Source organism: Macrotis lagotis, chromosome 1 (genome assembly GCF_037893015.1).
Source record: "Macrotis lagotis isolate mMagLag1 chromosome 1, bilby.v1.9.chrom.fasta, whole genome shotgun sequence".
Taxonomy (NCBI): domain Eukaryota; kingdom Metazoa; phylum Chordata; class Mammalia; order Peramelemorphia; family Peramelidae; genus Macrotis; species Macrotis lagotis.
This window is the reverse complement of record NC_133658.1, coordinates 541733949-541757462: the sequence shown is the minus strand read 5'-3', so window position 1 is coordinate 541757462 and position 23514 is coordinate 541733949. Positions and strand designations below refer to the sequence as shown.

The 23514-nt window shown below is 33.2% G+C and overlaps 1 protein-coding gene across 5 annotated transcripts in view; it reads right to left on the bottom strand.

Annotated features, from left to right (window-relative positions):
• The window catches only part of RPS6KA3 (ribosomal protein S6 kinase A3), a 98553-nt gene that overhangs the window by 27648 nt on the left and 47391 nt on the right, over positions 1-23514 (bottom strand). For all 5 annotated transcript variants that reach the window (XM_074214267.1, XM_074214265.1, XM_074214264.1 and 2 more), the window contains 10 exons: positions 18233-18313; positions 16878-16957; positions 16146-16252; positions 10198-10235; positions 9889-10031; positions 7383-7453; positions 5932-6020; positions 5730-5794; positions 3461-3563; positions 803-927 (listed from right to left, as the gene is read on the bottom strand). In XM_074214267.1, coding sequence (XP_074070368.1) covers positions 803-927; positions 3461-3563; positions 5730-5794; positions 5932-6020; positions 7383-7453; positions 9889-10031; positions 10198-10235; positions 16146-16252; positions 16878-16957; positions 18233-18313 — 902 coding nt within the window. The remainder of the gene's footprint in view (positions 1-802; positions 928-3460; positions 3564-5729; positions 5795-5931; positions 6021-7382; positions 7454-9888; positions 10032-10197; positions 10236-16145; positions 16253-16877; positions 16958-18232; positions 18314-23514) is intronic.

The following is a 23514-nucleotide window of genomic DNA, read 5'->3' as shown; positions in this document are numbered from 1 at the left end:
TTTTAAATTTCACTGTTCTAACTGCCTTAAATTAACACTAACAAATGATAGCACTACTTCAATTAAAGTCTGAAGGTTAAATAGGGCATACATTGCATTTAACTAAAAGGATTGATCTTAAATCTCATTAATAATTATTGAAGTTTACATGACAACATGAAGAGGAAAAAAGATATAATACAACACTTCTTTGAATATCATTTCATCTAGGAGGACAAAATTTTAATTTATTAGTTGTTTCCTATTTTTTTAAAAATAAAACAAACACTTATTTTTCGTACTTGTCATCCTTTTCATTTTTCCAATGTATAAGGGTAAAGAAAAATAATAATTACAGAAATTGTCCTTACTCTTATAGCATTGGAGATGGGGAGTTTTCATGGCTCAGTCTAACTCATTCCTCTTAAGGGAATGGATTCAGTTGAATCATACTATTTACTTTTAGTTTTTGTATCAATTATAAAGATCAAAGGGACCAGGGAAATTCAGTTCACCAGAGTTATCATGGGGAAGTCAATAGTAGCACAAGTACAAATCAATCTAGTCCTGATGATGGTAATGCTTGCAGCAATTCTCAAGAAATTCCACCCTGAAATCAAAAATATATTTCACATTTTGGTTGCTATAGGTTCTTGCAGGTTTCTCCTATGTTAAGTGAAGTAGATGATGCCAAATTTTTGCACTATTGAAAGAAATCTAATTTTAAGCATTATGAGAGAGAAGATAAAACCTAATTTTTATTACTCGTATGATAAATTTCATTTTATCCAAGCTTGAATTTATCATTTAGAATTGCACTTACCTGGACAATTGAATGTACCCCCACTGTCTGCATTGCTTGGCTTTCATCATCTGATGTGATAGCTACAAAACTGAATCCTCGAAAAAGTTGATGTGCATTAGCACTAGGTGGAATACCAGGTGAATCTGAGAAGGATAAGAAAATGGTTACTGGAAAATTCTCTAAAAAATTTAAAATTAAGGAAGAAACATCCTAGGCTTATAATGTTCTATATCCTGTTCTAGTCATATATGTTACATAAGAATCACAAAAATCTTAATTGCTGGTCTGGGCCAAATTGTTACACACACGTTAGTCCAACCTATTCTTCTTTACCAATCTGTCACAAATATAAAACTTTATAGTTCAAGAGCTCACATGTCCTACCAAGCTGAGAAAGGTTTGAATATAGGTCCAGTTGTAGATTGTTGTCTTAAGACTAGAAGAGCTAAATTTGGAGATTCCTGAGGTTGGGTGGCAGGATGACTTATGTTTTGGTCATGGTCAATATCAAAACTATAGGTAGAGTAGATAAGATTTACATCAAAGGAGGAACTACCTACATTGATAATATAAGGGATTAATTTAAAGTAATGTTCGGGGACAGCTAGGAGGCACGGTGAAAAGAGCACCAGCCCTAGAGTCAGGAGTACTGGAGTTTAAATCCAGCCTCAGACACATTACCTAACTGGGTGATCATTTATCAATTGAGGAAAGACTCATTTCTAAATTTGACTCTCATATTTGAGAAATGAGGTATTTATCAGAGAATCTTAACAAATTATTTTCTCAATCCTGTTTTCTCCCTATTTATCTTCCTCCTCTTTCCTTTCACCCTAACCTGTCCATTCTCAAAAGGAATTCAAACATTTTTTGCAAATGAATGTTAAAAATTATTTTACATGTAATTAGGGAAAAATATTATTTAAAAAATGGATTTAATGGGGGGCATTTAGGTGACTCAGTAGAGCACCAGCCCTGGAGTCAGGAGGACCTGAGTTCAAATCTGGCCTCAGACACTTACCTAGCTGTGTGACCTTGGGCAAGTCACTTAAGGAAGAAAAAGAAAACAACAAAAAAGGATTCATTTACATTTACCTAGGATGTGGGAAATCTAGACAAAGCAAAGAACATGAAGAAGAATAAGGCATATTCTGGAGCTAGATAATGAAAGGCTTTGAATATTAAAAGAGTGCAACATATAGTTTATAATATATGTAACAGTGTTACTGGAACTTTCTGAGCATGCCAGTAGAAAAAAGTAAGGCTTGGGTTTTAGGAATATGACTTTGGTAGCTAAAGGACAGCTGAGAGAGGGGATAGATTAGAAAGAGATCACTTAGAAATTAATAGTTCATATGATAAGTAATAAAGGTTTGAATTGACAGTAGTCTAAGAGTTGAAAGGAAGGAATAGATGTAAAAGTTGTGCAAATAAAAACCTGAAAAATTCAGCAGTTGATTGGGCATGAGGGATGAGATAGACTGAAGAGTCAAAGATGATTTTAGATTTTAAACCTTGGAAAGATGATGGTAACCCCCTGACAGAAATAGTGAAATTTGGAAGAGAGGTGTGTTTAGGGAGAAAGATAATACATTATATTTTGAATGTATGGAATTTGAGATACTTACAGGACACAAAGAAATATGTAGAAGGCAGTTAAATATGATCATACGAGTGTGGTGGATAAATAGACACTACTAAACAGTGCAAACCCTTTGAAAAGTTATTTGCGTTTACAAAAAGCTGTTAATGGTAAAAAACCTTTATTTTCAATACTTGGAAAATGGATACAATGGATACAACTAAATACAATTCTTTCCTTTATTTAAAATACTCACTATAAGATAATTATTTTTAAAATGTGATTTTGCAAACACAAAGGGAAAAAACACAGACGTTTCTACTTTCATAATAAAAAAGGTAGGCTGGGGGGGCAGCTAGGTGGCACAGTGGACAGAGCACTGGCCCTGGAGTCAGGAATACCTGAGTTCAAATCCAACCTCAGACACCTAATAATTACCTAGCTGTGTGGCCTTGGGCAAGCCACTTAACCCCATTTGCCTTGCAAAAACCTAAAAACATAAAAAAGGTCAGCTGTAAGAGTTCATATGTGAATCACTGCAGAATTTGTATTGTAGGATTTGTGAATGTATTTTATGTATCTTGAATGAACAAATTAATATAATGCTGATTTTTGATTAAGTACTTGAACTTGAGAATAAAATGGTATTAGGGTTTTTAAAAAATGGTAACTGGGGGAGCAGCTAGGTGGTGCAGTGGCTAGAGCACTGGCCCTGGAGTCAGGAGGACTTGAATTCAAATTCAGCCTCAGACACATAATAATTGCCTAGCTGTATGACTTCGGGCAAGTCACTTAACCCCAATGCCTTAAATAAAAAAAAAAAGTAACTGGAATACTCGAAGTTAAGAACACAAGGCTTATGCTGAAATATTTTTCAACAAGTTTATATATAAAAAAATCAGACACACAAGGACAAGAAAAGTAAGGTATCAATCAATGAAAGATAAAAAAATTGATACTTCAATATGCTTTAAATTTATACAATTATCTGGGTGACTAATTGCAAATGAAACTATTTTTTAAAAGAATAAGGTAAAATAGAAGGGTAGGCTTGCAGTTTATATACTATCTGTTCTTTCCCCTATCCTTTTTACCTTTTGGAGTTTTAGCAGTAAATTCAGGATCAAAATAAAATGTATCTTCAGGTCTACCAGTTGCAGGTTTAAAGGGTGGAAGAATTTCTCTTCTATACAATTTCTAGAACAGAAGAAATGAAAATTATACTCACATATGTGGTTAACTCCAAAAATATTTAGAATCACAGAATATTAAGAGATAGAAAGCATAATGTTCGGTCTTAATTATATAAGGGGTAAAGCACCTGATGCTAAGGGAAGTAAATAACAGCTTAAGGGTCAATTAGATCAACAAATGACAAAGGAAGTTTACAAGATATTGTACAAACAAACACTGGATCTGGAGTCAGGAGAGATGGATTTCAATCTTAACTCTGGTACTTCGTGACTTTTCAGTACAATGACTTCTATAAAATGAGGGGGTTGAACTAGATGATTTATCATATCCCTTCTCAGAGATATGAAAAATTATTCTATAAGGTCAGTGAAGCAAGAAAGGCAAAGTTAAAACAGGAAGGGTAGTCTGAACCAAGGGAAGAGAACAGATAGATAGGCATGGAATAAAGTGCTAGAAAGCTGATAGTCTAAAAATACTCAAGTAATTCAAGTCAGTATTTTGCAAGACCTTTTACTCTGAGAACTGCATATTCAGGTCAACAAGCACTTATTATGCCCCTATTAGGTGTCAGACCCAAATCTCTAAGCAATAGAGTCAAAGAACAAAACTGTTCTTGTCTTCAAGAAGTTTAGATTTTACAGGTCGGGGTGGGCACAACATCTAGACAAGTAAGTAAAATATATGTTAGATAAAGGCACAGAATGTAGTGTATAGTATGTAGGCCAGTTTGATTGGAACACAGAATGCCTGAAAGGGAATAATACATATAGCCTGGAAAGACAGGGTGGATATTGCAAAAGGTAGAAGTCAACAGAAACCCTTGTGTTTTATACTAGAAGAGACAAGAACTTAGGGAAGTTTCTTGAGAAGGGATTTGACATAGTTAGACTTACACTTTAGGAGTATGACAATGGTAGCTTTGAGGAAGATGAAAAGAAAAGGTAAGTGATGGCTGGATACAAGGAGACCAATTAGGAGGCTAATGAATTAATTTGAAAGGGACAGATCTATGTAAGAGATGACATAGTGGAAGAATCAATAAGACATCTGGATAGACATTATATTTGTTATTCTTAAATTAGAATTGTTATTCTAATAGAATATAAGCTCCTGGAGACACATTGTTTTATTTTTGTTTTTGTCTACCCAGGGCCCAGCACAGTGCATGCCACTCAGCATCTACTTCATAAGTGCTTGCTGATTGATTGATGTGTTGAACGAGATGAGAATAAAAAGACCTGCTCCCTGGGTTGTGAACTTAAGTAATAGAAGGATGATGGAGTCCCTGACACAGATAGGATCTAAGAAAAAAGATACTAAATTCTGTCTTGGACATGGGACATGTACATGGAAATGTCTAGGACATACATGAAGATGTGAGACTAGAGCTCAGGAGACAGAATCAGAATATATATATATATATACACACACACACACACATATATACACTGAGCGTAATCTACTTAAGTATAATGTCTGAAATCATGGATGCTGATAAAAATCATCACTAAAGAGAGACAGGGAGAACAGAAGGTCCAAGATATTCCCTTATGGTATACTGACAAATACAGGAAAGTCCATGGATAATAGTACTGGCATCATTTTAATTGATGTGGGGCAAATGTTCTGAACTGAGCCTTGTAGAGAATTTAGAAACAATCTATTTTAAAGTCCACATTTAATTTAATTTAATTTTTAGATCAATAGTGAACATGTTCTGAGAGAGGAATCAGATCCTAAAGGAGGAAAGAAAACATGAGAGAAAAAATGACATTAAGACAACTTTTAAAAATTGAAGCTTTGGTCTTCATTTAAACTCCACAGTTCCTTCTCTGAATATGGATGGTATTTTCCATCACAAGTCTTTTAAAATTGTCTTTGCATACTGTACTACTGAAACGAACAAGTCCTATCCTGGTTAATCATCATCCCATGTTGTTTTTAACATGTATAATGTTCTTCTTGTACTGCTTATTTCACTCAACATCAATTCATGCAAGTTTAAAGCCCACATTTTAAAGATATGAAAACTAAATCTTGAAAAATAAAGCACTCCACCCAAGGTGGTAGCAAGTTACAGCAGACATTCCATTTCCTGACTTTTATGTCAGTATTCTTTTCACATAAATAAATACAATACAATTAAGCAAGACTTGATTAGATACTTACATTCCAGTCTATTGTGGAAAAAAAGGAATGCCTTTTAATTTCTTCAACTCCATCTGGCCCGGCCCCTATCAAAAGTCACCGAGATTAATTAGTTGCTCACTTTTCATTAAACAAATAAAATTTATTTATTATTACTTACTTATTCAAATGGTTGGCTCAAAACCATAGCATAATAATTTCAAAAAGTAAAAAAAAAGTTTACCTAATCTGTTTGCAGGATTTCGTTTGAAAAGCATACGTAAAAGACTCTGGGCTTCAGGACTTAAAAACTGTGGCATTCCAAGTTTGGCTCTAAAGATTAAACAATAATATACAATTTTAGTAAATAATCTACTATTGCATTACTCTATCCCAGAGTTTATTCAAAAGCTTTAAGTGAGGGAAATTAATGGTTCTGAATATTTGAGTTTACAAAAAGCTTTTAATAATTGCATAAAACCTTTAATTTCATTATCTAGAAAATGTATGCACTTATATGCAATTCTTTCATTTATTATATTGAAAATATATTTAATATATTGAAAGTTGTATGTTTTAAAAATATGATTTTACAAAAACAAAGAAGTTACAGAGGTTTCTACTTTCTTATGTAAGAATTCCTATGTGAATTATTGTAGAATTTGTATTGTAGCATCTGAGAATGCATTTTACATATCTTATGTATCTTGCTTAAACACATTAATATAATGCTGATTTCTGATTGTGAAGTTTGAACTTGAGAATAAAATGTTAAAAAGATATTTTAAAAATGGGATCACGGGGTGGCTAGGTGCCGCAGGTAAAGCACTGGTCCTGGAGTCAAGAGTACCTGGGTTCAAATCCGGTCTCAGACTCTTAACAGTTTTTCTTAACCTCAGGAGTCAGCTTTCTATAATACTTTATATCATGTTGCCTCTTAACAACCCTATAGAATAAGATAGGACTATTTTAGCTGTTATTTAACAATACTATAAAATCAATTCGGTCCATTTTTCAAAACTTAAACAGAGAACGCAATAGTCATTTTTCTGCTACTTTTTATACCCTAATTAGAATTTTTCTCAATACTTCAAATTTTCCAGGCTCATTTATTTAGTAAAATTAAAATATTTCAATTAAGTCCCATTATCTGACAATCAATTTGACTTTGGATACCGCAAAGTCTTGCCAGTGGAGCATAAACAGTTATTCATTTTGTAAAGCAGACAAGGAAATTGCACTGTGAAGGCCTTTAGATTGATTGTGTCTGTTTTATGATGACCACTGTACCTCAAAACAGAATTGTAACTTAGCAAGTTAGCTGCAGTGATATATTTTGGGGCCATAACCAACCCCTAAAGATTAAGTAACAAAATTAACTCTCCAGACACAGAGGCAGGAGCATGAGCAAAGAGGAAAGAAGCACAAGAGGGTAGAAATGAGGAGAAGAGAGTAGATTGGTTTGGTTGGAATGTAATGTATGGGAGGGGAAAACTATAAGACAAGACTGAAAAGTAGTACCAGACTATGAAGAGTCTTGAATGTCAGGAAAAGGAATACGAACTTTATTCAGAAGGCAACAAAGGATTTAAACTGGCATTAAAGGAGGGAGTGCCTACATCAGAGATATCATGAATCTTTGAAGAACAAAATATACATTTTAAGTTCATAGTGTAATATAATAAGAATACTCACTTGAGGATCATAGTCATAGTTTCTTTTCGGTCTTTCCCTTGAAATGGAAGTGTACCGGTAAGCATCTCAAACTGCAAAAATAAAAGATATTTAGTTGAATCAACTAATTGTATGAATGCCAAACAAGGAACCTAAAAATGTCACAATATAAAGAACCAGGAAATTAATATGATTTAACTATATCAATTACTAGTATACATTTGCTAGTTATCTTAGAGAAATATTTCAAGCATAATTTATCAGTTGAAAGTTTTCAAATTTTAAAAGTTCACAAATATTTCTGAAGCATTTGGCAAAAAAATCCACATATCTAAATTCATATTTTCAGTGTTTGAGGAATGTCTTGTGATATGTTGAATGTGTGATAAAATGTTTTGCTTTACTATCCATATTTATAACAAGGGAAGTTTCTCCTTTTCCAAAAGGGAATCTGGGAGGGAATTAAGAGGAAAAAAAAGTAGAATTTTAGAAAATAAAGTGCTACATAGATATGAGTTATCCTGCAGAAGATTTTAAAAAAATACTACAAATATATGTATAATAATTTCTGTGGTTTAAGGACAAGTTCATAATAAATTATTTTTTAAAAAAGTGCTTTGTAAACCAATGTTATGGAAAAGGAATGGCTTTGGTAGAGAATACTACTATAAGGAAAGAGAACTAAGCAATTAAAAAAATGAAAAAAACTTAAAAAAACGAAGAAAAATCTATCATTAAGAAAAACATAAAAGTAAAATTAGGAAAATACAGACATTATGACTATGTAGACATTACATGGTGAATGAATTAGAGTTGTAAAATAAAGTACTATGTGAGATTATAAGGGAGAAGGGTGGTACTGAATGAGAGTGATTCAGGAAAAGCTTCATGAAGAAAAGGGCAATTGGGTGCAATGGGTAAGATGGAGAAGGACAAGATTCCAGGCAGCAGCATTGCCAAGGAGTAAGAATATCAGGCAAAGATGAACTTTATCCAGAAGGGAATAGAAAATACCTCTATACTTTTAAGTGGAAAAATGACATTACCAATCTATGCATAAGAAAGATGACTGGGAATATAGGATTTTAGATTTAGAACTGGAAGACACTTATGGGTATCCAACCTTTTAGCTCTTCTGGGTCGCACTGCCCAACAAAAATTTGTCAAGGGTCACATATAGAATTTAATATTTATGACTACAATGTAACCCACATTATCAATGAGCATAATAAGAAAACGTAATGATGCCACAAGAATGGGCTTTGAGGGGTGTGGGTTGGACACAGTTACTTTAGAGGTCACCGTGTTCAATCCCTACTTTTAAAGATGAGCAAACTGGGAATGGATAGAAGAGAGAATTAAGAAAGCAAATCAGTGAGAATATCTATCTATTTACTGAAATGGTCTAGATATAGGTCCTGGCAATGAATAATAGAGAAGGGGAAGGATGGGGTCAATCTTGCTGAGACAAAACCAACAGGACCTGGTAACTGATTGAATAGAGGTGAAGAAAAGGGCTGAAGCAAATATAACCAAAGAAAGAGCAAAGTTAAGCGTAAACTTGGTTTTGGGCATGTTGGGTTTGAGGTGTTAGATAATTGGTAGAAATGTTCTATAGTTGTTGAAAATGGGGATCTGAAGCTCAGAAGAGAATTCACTGTTGTGACATTAACTCCCCTAGTAATTGTAATCATGGAAATGAAATAAGGTAAAGAATAGAACAGGAACACATAAAATAAAAGTAAAGAGAATAAGACAGGGAAGGGGTTATAAAGATAAGAAAAGAACCAGGAAAGTATAATTTTCAAGGAATTCAGCAGAGAGGAAATATTCATCCAGTAAAGAGTAGCAGTTGGTAATATTAAAAGATTCAGAGATCAAAAAGATACATCCCAGTGGAATTTGAGTATTAGTTTCTTTCTTATTTTACACACACACACACACACACACACACACACTTGTGTATGCATGTGAGCCTGTGTATTTGTGTGTGTGACTTTTTCAAACAAATATATGGCTATTAATTTAAAACAAAAAAAAATGCTCCCTTTGCCTCTCTTCAAAAGGAAACAATCACTCTTTCCATCTTTTCATCACTAAACAATGTAAAAATTGAGAAAAAGCTATTAATTCATTGGATAGGTCTCATTTCCTGACAACCTAAGGAGAAAATTCTGGAATATATACATTCCTCCCCATATTATATGTTTCTGACAGAATTCTATTTGTATTATTGAATACAATAAGTATTATTGAAAATATTTACATTGAGGATTGCTGTTTATTATTGGCTAGAGTTACTATTTTACAGTCTGTTATTATTTATGACTATCTCAGGAAGGCTCTTATGTTAGAACTAAATTGTCTCAATCTAATGTAAAAGTAAATTCACTATTAAATCTATTACCACAGCAAATCAAAACATAAAACAATTGGTTTAATTTTAATAAAATCTTATTCTCATCCCTAGCAGAATATACCATCTTCTTTTGGTATGTTTGCTTTTATTTAATAAATAAAATCTTACCATCAAAACACCAAAAGACCACCAATCTGCACTCTGTGTATGACCTCGTCGATTAACTACTTCTGGAGCCATATATTCTACTGTTCCACAAAAAGAATATGCCTTCTTCTCATGATCAATAGATTCTTTACTTAGTCCAAAATCTGTTTAAAAAAATCAACTTCATTATTTTCCTGAAGAACTTGTCATTTAAAACAATCGCCAATTAATATAATTATCTATTATTTCAGTAATTTTCTTTAAAAAGGCGATGTGAATTATAACAGATAGTAAGAAATACTTTAATAAGATTAGGATATATATATTTACCTGTTAACTTGATGTGGCCTTCTTCATCAAGTAGTATGCTGGAAGAGAACACACATGTCTAAAAATCTTTTACCCAGGATTCTGGTTGTAAAACATATAAAGATATTTAACTAACTTCACAGAATCTGTTATACAGTAGTTAAAATTGAAACATCTTTAAAGAAATAAATGATAATACTGGGTGGAAAACATCAGTTTCAATTGTACTGGCAATAACCATGAAACAAGATTGAAGAAGTAGAGTGGTATTGTGAAAAATAATATTGGATTTAGAATTAGAAGACTTAGTTGAAATTTTAGCTCCACCCTTTACTGGACTAGGGAAGTCCATCTGTAAGGTTAAGAAAATTTCCTGCACCATAGAAAACACAATATTTTTTGTGTAAAGTTAAAATGTATGCTATTTTTATTCAAATATATTTATTTTGGGTTTTTTTTGCAAGGCAATGGGGTTAAGTGACTTGCCTAAGGTCACACAGCTAGGTAATTATTAAGTGTCTGAGGTCAGATTGGAACTCAGGTACTCCTGACTCCAGGGCTGGTGCTCTATCCATTGAACCACTTAGCTATCCCAATCCAGATATAATTTAATTTTTTAAAATTTATTTAAGGTAATAAGGTTAAATGACTTGGCCAAGGTCACACAGCTGGGTCAATATTAAGGGTGTCTGAGATTACATTTGAACTCAGACCTCCTGACTCCAGAGCTGGTGCTCTATCCACTATGCCACCTAGTTACCCCCAATATAATTTTTGACAAAATAATATGAAATGTCAAAGGAAACAAAGTATTATATGAATGACCCAGAAACCCTTGAAATGCTGTTAGTTACATATTCAACTACCAGTCATTTACAGCTAGATTCCAAAACTTTAGATTAAAGAGTTGATCTTTTCTAATCTTATTTTATTATATCTTCTATGACAAATTAGCATCACCAGAGCTCTTCAGAAGAGTCTTAAAGGAACCTCAGAAAGAGATACCATAATCTCCCAATTAAATTCATAGGAGGATTTGTGCCAGCAAGTCCAATCTACAGCAGCAGCAGTAAGGATAGCATCTCCTCCTACTAAGGAGCCACTCTGCCATAAGGGAATTATTTTCCAGAGGTAGCCTAAAAAGCCATCTATCTGATTCCTCATTGTACTCTTTGGAGGTGATGGTAAGAGGAAAGGAAGAGTAAATGGTTTGAATGCTTTGTATTATATAAGTTACATGTAAATTCCATCAATTTTCTAAAATGCATATATATTGTTTAGGTTTTCTCTAAGTCTCAGGTTATCACACTTCATTAGTATACAACTTTAGGGTCTTAGAATAAAAGTTTGAAGTCAGTACTCATAAAGATATGTAGAACTCCTTGATTTTATGAGGATTATAAATGACATGTAAATTATTTCATTTACCTGAAAGAATACTACACAAATAATTCTATTTCAATGTCAGTCTAAATCTGTGCCAGGTAATATGCTAAGTGCTATACAAAAGCATAGGTATAGAAAAGCAAAAAACAAAACAAAACAGTTTTTTGTCTTAAAGTAGTATACATTCTTTTTTTTTTTTCAAGGCAAATGGGGTTAAGTGGCTTGCCCAAGGCCACACAGCTAGGTAATTATTAAGTGTCTGAGACCAGATTTGAGTAGTATACATTCTAATGGAGAAGACAATATAGAAAGAAACAGGGAGATGGAGGGTCTAAACTTAATGATTCTCTTGCTAACTTCTTAACTCTTAATCCTAAATTTTACAATCTCTCAAATTCCTTTACACTAAAAATATTTTAAAGTCCTAAGTCGAATAGCTCTTAGAACCAACATTTATGTCTTTTGAACAACATATACAATTATAGGTAATTTAGAAGTAAAACTAATCTACCTTCTAGGCCAGGGATGGGGAATCTTTTTCTGCTAAGGGCCATTTGGATATTTAAGACCATTCTCAGGCTATTTTTGGTCACCCATTTAATTAATTTAATTCAACCTTAAAAAATCTACTAGATTTATTGAATTGAGTTCTACCTGCAGATACCTTGGAAATATCAGACCAATCTGGCCCCTGGGGCTGGAAGTTCCCTACCCATTACAGTCTTTAAGATAGAAAAAAGTTCAATAAATATTATAAAATTTGGCCCAAAATTCCTATGATTCCAAAATTTGGCATTTACTTTCCAGACATGTAATAGCATCATAAAATAGAAGGAAAAACTAGATTTAAAGTAAGAGAACTAGGTTTAAGAGAGAGAAATGCCAAATACTAACTTCAAGAAAACTTTGCTCTAAGTTTTATCTTGTCTTGTTGAAGTTTAAAGAACCTACTTTTTGTTTTTATTTCTCAAGATGTAGTGAATAAAAAGTTCAGCAAGTTGAGTGTCCCACATGTCCAATCATTTTATTTCCCTACTATGTATTGACATTGCCCTCCTTGCTGTTTCTCACATGCCACACTCTGTCTCCCAACTGTGCATTTTCATTGGAAATCTCTCAAAGGATGAGAGAATCTATCTTTACCTCTTATCCCCCCCAGTTTCTTATAGAACAAAATAAAGTTCTCCTTTTTGCAAGATTTTCCTGGTCCTCATTAATGTTAGTGCCTTCTGTTTCCAGTTAATCCTGTATATGTTTTGTGTATACATGGATGTTTTTGTGTCATTTCCCTCTTTAAAAGTGAGCATCTTGAAAGTATGGACTATTTTTGCCTTTTCTGGAATATCCCTACAGCTTAACACAATACCTAACGTATAACAGATGTTTGATAAATGTTGGTGATTTCATTTCACTTTCAAACAAAATCCTTTATAACAAACCAGAATAACAGTATAGGAGAAGCAGAAGAAATGAACAAGACATTGACTCTGGAGTAAAAGGACCTGATTTCAAATCTTGGTTCTTTGTATGACCCTTGTGCAAATCACTTTAGTTTGCACCCCTGAATTTTTTTATCATCATCCTCATCCAGCATTCTATTCTGTTCATGAACTCTGAAATTCTTTTACTTGACCATAACCTTTTTTTTTTTTTAAAGGTTTTTGCAAGGCAAATGGGGTTAAGTGGCTTGCCCAAGGCCACACAGCTAGGTAATTATTAAGTGCCTGAGACAGGATTTGAACCCAGGTACTCCTGACTCCAAGGCCGGTGCTTTATCCACTATGCCACCTAGCTACCCCTGATCATAACCTTTTAAGATTTCATTCTTCCCTTTGTATTATGATGCCTAACTTTATTTTTTAACCTTCACTATGAACTGTTACTTCCACACCTCAATTCTCTCCCAAGCTATTTCCCTATGTATTAGCAATATGCTCTACCCTATTTCACACAGGAGAGGAGCAAGTTCCAATTGACAACATCCTCCAGTCTTTATTCTCTTCCCCCACTCCACTCCAGGTCATGCCTAAATCAGACCCAATCCCGGGCTTTACTGTTAGAATCCACCTTCTTTACCCCATTCACGTATTGCTGGAAAAAAAAAAACTGGAGGAAATTGGAGTACTACTGACTGGGCCCATTACAAATGTCTATTATTGAATCTAAGCTGAATCCTCCCTTTAGTAAGATAAACATTTTAGCCTTCACCTGATTTGGTGTCCTATTCTCTATAGTGATTTGGGATAGATGATGTCCAAGTTTGCTTCTCGCTAACTTTCTTTAATGTTTTTGAGAAGATATTTGAGCAATTTAGAAGTCACTGTTCTTATACATTTTTCTTTCCTTCTTCTATGTGTAGCATTTCTACGTGAGTTTCACTTACTGTTCAAAACACCTTTTTTCTCTTTTTGTATTTTCTTTCTTTTCTCATTTACATGTCAAGATAGTTTTCAACATAAATTTTTTGTAAGATTTTGAGTTCCACATTTCTCTCTCTCTCTCCTTCCCTTCCCCAAATAGTAAGCAGTAATCTGCTATGGGTTATATATGTACAATCATGTTAAATATACTTCCATATTAGTCATGTTATAAAAGAAGAATCAGAACAAAAGGGAAGCAACTATATGAAATAAAAAAACAAACCAAATTTAAAAAAGTGAAATAGCATGCTTTGGTCTGCATTCAGACTCAAAGCAAAACACCTTAAAAAATTACCAACTATCTATTTTAAAGTCTGTCCTATCTTACTTGATAATCTTACCAGCACTCATGAATTCAATGATTTCTACATCTATAGATACAGATTCTCTCATTCAAGTTCCAATTACAAATGACCAACTGTAACTGTGAAATCTAGAATTGAAAGTCCTACAGGCATCTCAAACACACTGTGTCCAAAAACACTCATCATTTTTTTCTCTTAAACTCTCCCCACTTCTAAATATCATATAACTATAGAGGGAAGGATCATCCTCCCAGGCATCCAAGCTCACAACCTTGGGGTTGTGATTGGTGATCATTCTCAATCATCCCATATTTCCATCTGATTGCAGAAATCTCATTTTTACTTTTTCAACATTTATATTTTCCCTTCTTGCTGTTCACACATCTACCACCATAGTTTAGATCTGTACCACCTACTTCCATCATTACTGCTGTCTTCTAACTGCTCTTCCCAAATCAAAGTTTTCCCACTTCAATCTATCCTCCAATCAGCTACCGAGGTGCTTTTTCTACAGTGAAAATCTGACCATTTTGTATCTCAGCTCAATGAGTACCTATTATTCAAAGCAGTGGTGTTAAAATCAAATAGAAATTCGGGCCACTAATTCATATATAAGGCTCTCAGAGGGCTGCATATTAACTTGATTTAAAATATATTATGTTTAATGTATTTTAAATTTATTTTGTTAAATATTTCCCAATTACATTTTTTTAGGTTTTTTTTTGCAAGGCAAAACGCCCCCCAATTACATTTTAGTATGGTCTAGGCTGCATGCAAGAATGATTATGTGCTGGGGCAGCTAGGTGGTGCAGTGGACAGAGCACTGGCCCTGGAGTCAGAAGTACCTGAGTTCAAATCTGGCCCCCAAAACCTTAATAACTACCTAGCTGTGTGGCCTTGGGCAAGCCACTTAACCCCATTGCCTTGCAAAAAACCTAAAAAAAAAAAAAAAAAAAAAAAAAAAAAAAAGATTAAGTGCTGCTTGATATCTGTTGGCTGCATGTTTGACACCTCTGACCTAGAGAATCAAAGAGAAAGTCTTCTTTTCGAATTTAAAACTCTTCATAACTTAGCCACTTCCTGCCTTTTAAGTATCCTTACACTTTATGCCCTTGTACACTATGAAAAAGTCAAACTCCTATTTGCAGTTCCTTGAACATGACACTTCCTGAATTGTATCTGGACCTTTGTAATGGCTCTGCCTCATGCTTGGAATGCTCTGCCTTTCCACCTCTTACCACTGGCTTCTTTCAAAGCTTTCCTTTTTCAAAGTCCTTTCCAAGTCCTTGTAGATGTGGGTGTCTCTTTTTTCAGATCACCTTCTAATCCAATTGTTATGCACCTAATTTCTTTTTGCTTTTATTTGTAGCTCTAGTGTTGAGCATATATCTAGTCATTTAATTAATAAATAATTATTAAATGACAATTTCTTTGAGCTTTAGTTTTCTTAATTGCAAAATGAGGCTTTAAATCTACAATCCCATGAAAACACATATCAAATTTAATATAAAGTTAAAATTGGCCATGCCAGCTATTATCCTGCTGCAATTAGGCTTTAAAACTTTAAGTTTAATATACTAAGTCTATCAATAGACATTTTGTTTCAGTTTTTAACAATTTTTTCTTTTTAGGTTTTTGCAAGGCAAATGGGGTTAAGTGGCTTGCCCAAGGCCACACAGCTAGGTAGTTATTAAGGTTTTGGGGGCCAGATTTGAACCCAGGTACTCCTGACTCCAAGGCCAGTGCTTTATCCACTATGCCACCTAGCCGCCCCTTAACAATATTTTAATTGTCACATACATGACTACAGTTATGAAGCTTAAGGAGAATTGCTGAATTTAATAGAAACAATACTTACTTTTCTGGTTTTAGGTCTCTATAGATTATTCCAAGACTATGTAAATGATCTAAAGCAAGAGCAAGTTCAGCCAAGTAGAATTTGACATCTTCTTCTGTGAACATCACCTAAGGAGGTAAATAAAGTTTTGTTTTGTGCCCATTTTTAGTTTGTTTCTGTGCATTAAAAAAACAAGTGTTTTCCATATGATTACATTCCACTTTATCCAATCAACTATAAAGTTGCACTAATTATGTGATCAGGAATTAATCTATATACTCTTGGTTTGTGAGAAACTCTGAGAATTAATCAATTAATTAATTCAATCAACAAGATATTTATATCTCATATCTAGTGCTATGTGATAAATAGAAAAGATTTTTATATCATAAAGAATTTAACTTTGTGATAGCTTAAATGCCGTCTGTCATTCAATACCCATTACTAAGTATCTACTATATGCAAAGTACCCTTTTAAAATAGAAAATCACATTTAAATTACTGAAATTGTACTCTCAAAAATGTATTTTCGATGATTCTTTCCACTATAATTGTTTTTTTTTTACTTGACAAAGAAGTGCCAGCAGATAGAAAAGCTTATTTCATTCATCTTTCTAGAGGTAAGGGTCTTCTTTTAGGACAAAACTAAAAAGTAAGAAAATAATGCTGGGTTGCTGATTCTTTAATGAAAATCTTAAATCAGGGAGAGGTTACAGCATATCAGAGGCATAAAATATAGATTTAATTACTTACTTCTTTGGATAAGCGTGTAAACAAATCTCCTCCCCTGAGAAAATCCAAAATAAGATATAGTTTCCCTTCTGTTTGAAAAGCTGAAAATATTAATTTAAATGAGACAATGTTAGTAGGCTCTAAATTAATATAGTTTTATATTTCTAAGTGTTTTTTGGTCAATTTTTCTAAAACCTTGAATAAATTAAAAAAAAAGAAATGCAAATACTCTTATAGTTCTAAAAAGCTAAAAATTGGATCAGTGCAAGTCACTATTTTTTCCTGATATTCAATATGGGAACATAAAATTCAGTATTAAATAATAAGTGTTAGTAGTTTCTGTTAGTTTTTCTTTATTGCAGTTCTTGTATTTAATCTTCTGATAGACTGGCTGTAAAATATCAAATTTCTGAATATTATTTTCTTCTGTTATGGAATAAAGCTAGTCTACCCTTGAAATAAAGGATATATTTAAAATGAGGCATGGCTGGATCTAGTCATACACCACAAGGGAAACTATTCTTTATTTATAATAAGGAGGCAAAATGGTCTGGGGCTTTGAAAACAAGGTTACTCCTATCACAACATTCATCTCTGGCATCACTATTTTGAAGATTGTACTAGCCTACAGCAACTACTCAAATAGTACTGTATCTTTAGAATTATTTGCCTGAAACACTCCAGATGAACTTAAATTTTAATCCAAAATAAATTTAGGCACCAAGGTCAGTAAAGCAAAAAACCAAAGCAAAACACAGAAACATACAAGTAACTTCTCTACATTAAATTATTTCTCTCATTACAAATACTACTTGGTATTTGGAATTGTTAACAGCAAATGATATATTAAATCATATACATATATACATGTATATATATATATATAAACATAAGTAAAAATCCATTTGTAACATACACATAAATCTAACATAACTAAATACAGAGGGAGAAAACAATAAGAGATTAAACTTCAGGGAAAACTGCAACGTTATACTACAAGAATAATTTAAAACAAGTATTTCTGTAGGAATGACGGTAATTTAAGTTTCAAAATTTAAACATATATATGCCTCTTCCTGCCTACTTATTTAGTTACTGCATTTTAGTTTTTTCATTGCTTTGTATTCTAAACACACATATTGGTAAATACATTTCTGCTTATATTTAATTTTTACATATTATTAGCTGCACCAAGCAACTGTAAACTCAAAGACATTAAGAATTACTTAATAAATATTTTAGTTTCAGGAAAGATTAAAAAACTGCCAATCTAAGCTTAAGCAATATAGTACAGGTAAATGAAACTACTTAAAAAATTCAACCTATTTTTAAGCCTGGTATTTATGATAACCTCTTTCATTTCCCTAATAACTTACCATAATGCAACTTAACAATAAACGGATGGTTAACTTCTACCAGGATATCACGTTCCATTTTTGTCCGAACACGATCTCGAACTATGAGACACAACCCATTTAACTGAATCAGAATAGTATTGAAATCTTTATTAAATAAATCTTTAAGTAATCTTCTGAAAAGTTATGTTAAAAAAGTGTATAAATATAAATATATAATGTGTTGTCTTCTGAATTACTAGAAAGCAAAAAATACGTCTAGGTTAGACATATTCAAGGAGAATTCCTTAGAAACTTCAAAGATGGCTTAGAAATGTTTTTATCCTTCTTTTAAAAAATAAGTACTTTACAAATTGGTTTTAAAATTGATTGAAGCACCTCTGGAAGGGATTGCTAACACAGTGAATTCCCAGAAGTCTAGGAATCAAAAAACTTTTGTATGAAATGAAAAAGAGCAGTTCCATTAACTGAAATATTCTTTACTCTGTTTTATGTAGCACAAGAAGGTTGAACTACAAAATTTTGAGTTCTAAAGATTAAAAAAGTCATAGTATTGAAAGAAATTTTAAAAATTTGAGCAACAACCTACAATTTTATATTGGAAAGATGTAGACAGCATTAGTTTTGTTACTATTCACTTGTTTTCAGTTGTGTTCAACTATTCATGATCCCATTTGAGGTTTTCTTGGAAAAGGTAAGAGTGAATTTCCACTTCTTTAACTAGCATATTTTACAAATGATTAAACAGAGGCAAACAGGGTTAACTGACTTGCCCAGATTATCTAGTGAGGAAGTATCCGAGGTCAAATTTGATCTCAGGAAGGTAATACTTCCTAACTTCAAGTCTGGCACTCTCCACCTCTCTACTTCCTTTTATTATCCTCCAAGTAAAGCTTTGCACTATTTTACATGTGTTAAATTATTAGTATTACATGTCTTAACTTGCTTATTACTGAGTTGATCTGGGAACAAAAAAAAAAAATTAGAAATGAATTAGACTGAAGAAACTTCTTATCTTCTCATTCTGTAACCAATGACCACTCAGTATAGGACAATGATACAGTGCTTCTGACAGTAATGGGCAAACAAGGAAACTAATACTTCTTTCTTTCTAGGCAGCATTGCTGTTCACTTAAAAGTCCTGCTAATATACAAATCTCATTGTATTTAAATCAAGGCTCTGCATCTTTCCCATTACTATTTTTCCATTAGTTTTATTGTATGAGATTCTCCTCTTTCATTTACTTCCATAACTTTTAATAACAAATCTCAGCTTCACCTCTTATCGAATGTAACCTATGGAACTTACATTTAGTTCTTTATTATTTTATGTCTAGAACAGTGCAACAGTTTCATAACAAGACTGTTTTTAATCTTTTTAAATCTATTCCTAAAGAAGTAAAACAATAACATTTCAATATCACTTCAATAGTCAGGAGACAGGTTTTGCCTTTGCTACCAATTACCTGTGTAACACTGAGAAAGTTATTTAATCTCTCTGAGCCTCAATTTCCTCATTCACAGAAGGGTGAGTGCGTTCATCTAAATGTTTCAATTCTTTCAGGACACGACTGCTTTCTTAAATAGTTTTATTTTCCAAATTTCCTTATATGTAACACTGAGACCTTGTTTATACAGAGTTGAAAATTAGCAGTCTCATTCACTGAAGTCTTTTTTTATTTCTTCTGATGCAAGCTTGTATAAAAATTCTTTGACCTAGTTTCTTTTGCTTATGTAAAAGTACTAGGAGCAAATATAAATCATCCTATGCTCAAGAATTTTAATTAGTATACTGTTCAGAATAGAATAAGAGTTCTCTTTTGCTCTGGTAAACTACAAACCCTAAAATGGAATTTGTTATACTGATCTATGCTGGCAAAGCTGCAACATTCCTTTGAATACATTTTTCCTATGTAGTAGTAGTGCATTATTAAACCTAAACTTTGCCTGGAATGAGAAAACAGTTTTAAGGACTTTATGCTACCTGTTAGGGTCTCTATGATTCAAAAACAGTTTATATCAATGATTTTTAATCTTTTAGGAATACACGCCACTCAGAAGACTAAAGATTATCACAGACCTTTTAGTTCTACCAAAATTAATGAGAAAATGGTGTAACTTTTAATGTTACTTCAAAGAGAAATATAATTTATGCCAGAAACAAAAGTAAAGAAGCCATCAAATTGTAAACAGTAATATGAGACCAGTCTATATAGATCAAAGAGAGCATTAAGAGAACAAACTTTAAAAATGAATGTTTTATGGGCAATATGACCAGAAAGGAAAATGGTCAATGTTGGAAGAGATGTGGGAAACCTGGGACACCAATAATACAATGTTGGTGGAGCTGTGGAACTCATCCAAGCTTTCTGGAGAGCAATTTGGAATTTTGCCTAAAGGGCCACAAAAATGTGCATACCCTTTGGATCCAGCAATAGCACTACTAGGTCCATATCCTGAATTGATTATGAAAAAGGGTAAAAATATCATTTGTTCAAAAATATTTATAGCAGCACTGTTTATGGTGGCAAAGAATTGGAAATTGAGTGAATGTCCATCAATTGGGGAATGGCTGAACAAATTGTGGTATATGTACGTTATGGAACACTATTATTCTATTAAACTGGGAGGAATGGGAATTCAGGGATGCCTGGAAGGATTTGCATGAACTGATGCTGAGCAAGATGAGCAGAACCAGAAGAATATTGAACACTCGAACAGCAATATGAGGGCAATTATCAATCTTTTTTTTTTAAGTTTTTGCAAGGCAAATGGGGTTAAGTGGCTTGCCCAAGGCCACACAGCTAGGTAATTATTAAGTGTCTGAGGCTGGATTTGAACCCAGGTAACCCTGACTCCAGGGTCATTGCTCTATCCACTATGCCACCTAGCTGCCCCTGGATATATTATCTTCCAGGATACTTTCTGTTGATTTCTTTTGTTTTTTTGCAAGGCAATGGGGTTAAGTGACTTGCCTAAGGTCACACAGCTAGCAAAATATATTTCTGAGGCTGGATTTGAACTCGGGTCCTCCTGACTCCAGGTTTAGTGCTCTATTCATTGTGCCACCTAGCTGCCTCCTGTTGATTGCTGAGGCATCAAAAGCCTGGTTTTCTTCTATCTCTTTTTCCTGAATTCCAGATCCACACTTCTATCTTAAGGACATTCCTACCTGTTCTCTCACTGGCAACTAAAATTCAACAAATCCAAAAATGAGTTTCTTCTCTTTCTGCTAAAACTTACTTTTCTTTCTAACATTACCATTGCTGGTTCTAGTACCTATTAACTCATTCCTTTTCCTCCTATCTTATTCTTTTCTCTCTTCTTAGTTTTCATATCTAATCAGGTGTCAGTTCCTATAAATTCCAATTCCACAATCTGAATTCTGTTCCCTCTTCTCTATGACCACTGTGACTCCCCTATGCTTGTACTTACATCATTCCTTAACCAATTCTCCACAGTCTAATTTCTAACCAGTCTTTATACTCAAATCAAAATCATCTCCTCTCATGAAACATTTGCTAGTCCCTAACTATCTCTACATACAATTCCTCAGCTGGTAATGTCCCTTTTCCAATATTTTTTGTGAAAAAATATGAAATGTGAAATTTCATTTAAGATCTGTCAAGAGTAAAAAAAGAGATAGATTCTGCTTCTGTCACTTCTCTCAAGGCATACTCCTAAGAATTTCCATTAATGAAGAAAATTCTTTTAAAATGTAAGATAATTTCTCCCTCTGTAGATTAAAAACTATTTTGAATCAAGACAAAAATGGATTTCACAGATAAGACTCACAGAGTAAAAGTCCAGGTCCTAATCACCCTGAGAGTATTCCTTCCCCTCTCCAGAGGAAATATTAAAAAGTACTTGATGGGGCACCTAGGTGGCACAGTGAATAGAGTACAGTGAATGGAGTCAGGGGGACCTGAATTCAAATCCGGACTCAGACACTTATTAATTACCTAGCTGTGTGACCTTGGGCAAGTCACTTAACCCCATTGCCTTGCAAAAACCTAAAAAAAAGTACTCGATACAGTACAAAATATATATAAATTAGAATTATCAGTTCAATAGAAAAATCTGTAAACTTAATGTCTGTATTTTGAGAGGTGGGAGTGAATTTACTTTAAAATTAACTCAATTTTGCATCTAAGATGATACAATTTATCATGTTACTTTCCTGAAATCAATGACTACACATTCATTGTTCCTTTGTACATTTGGCTGCCAAATTCTATTTTTCTTCCTTAAAAATAATGTTTAGTTCTGCTTCCCTGCACTTCCATAAATATAATCTCACCCTAGGATTTACCTAATACCTGGACTATTTTAACAAGCGTTTGTGCCAGCTTCTCCCTCTAATTCATTGCATGAACTACACAGAAAGAATCATCTTTCTTGTAAAGTTATTCTTTAAAAACACTCCTTGGGGGCAGCTAGATGGCACAGTGGATAGAGCACTGACCTTGGAATCAGGAGTACCTGAGTTCAAATCTGACCTCAGACACTTAATAATTACCTAGCTGTGTGGCCTTGGGCAAGCCACTTAACCCCATTTGCCTTGCAAAAAAAAAAAAAAAAAGAAACAAACAAAAAAAAAATAAAAACACTCCTTAAGGATCAAAGAAAAGGAAAAGTATAATGAAGAGGAACAATTATGTTATTAGGAACAACACTAAAATTCACATGGCTGCATATTAGAGATAACTGTCTTTAAAACAGGAAAAAAACAAATACCCCCCCAATGGACTATAACAGTTGGTTCAGAACCAAATATTAATTTTAATCAAAAGTTATTACAGAATTTTATTTTTAGAGCTAAAATACAGTTCAGATATAGATGAAGAAACTGAGGCTAAGTGGTGCAGGGACTTGCTCAAAATTCTAGCTTAATTTGTGATAGGGGCCAGATCTCCTGATCTCCAAATCTTCCATTATATAACAATGTTTTACAAATTTCCATAAGAATCATCATCATTATAGGCTTTAGACAGAATCTTTAGAAAAGAGATCAGAATGAAAGGTATTTATTAATTGAAATATATACACTAAGAGACCAAAATTGAAAAGGTATATCTATTATTTTTACTCAGATTATAAAAACTGTAGCTTACTGAGATTCCCTGGGTACACAAAAAAATCTGAACAATTTAAATGAATCAAACCTATAAATGTAGTCTTGTAGGTTGTTAAGAGCACAATTTATCAGTAGCTAGCACTTCTAAAGCCAAGCATCTGCATTCTTACTTTCCATATGCTTTCAGATCATCTTGACAAAGACTTAAGAGAAAAATTACATCAAA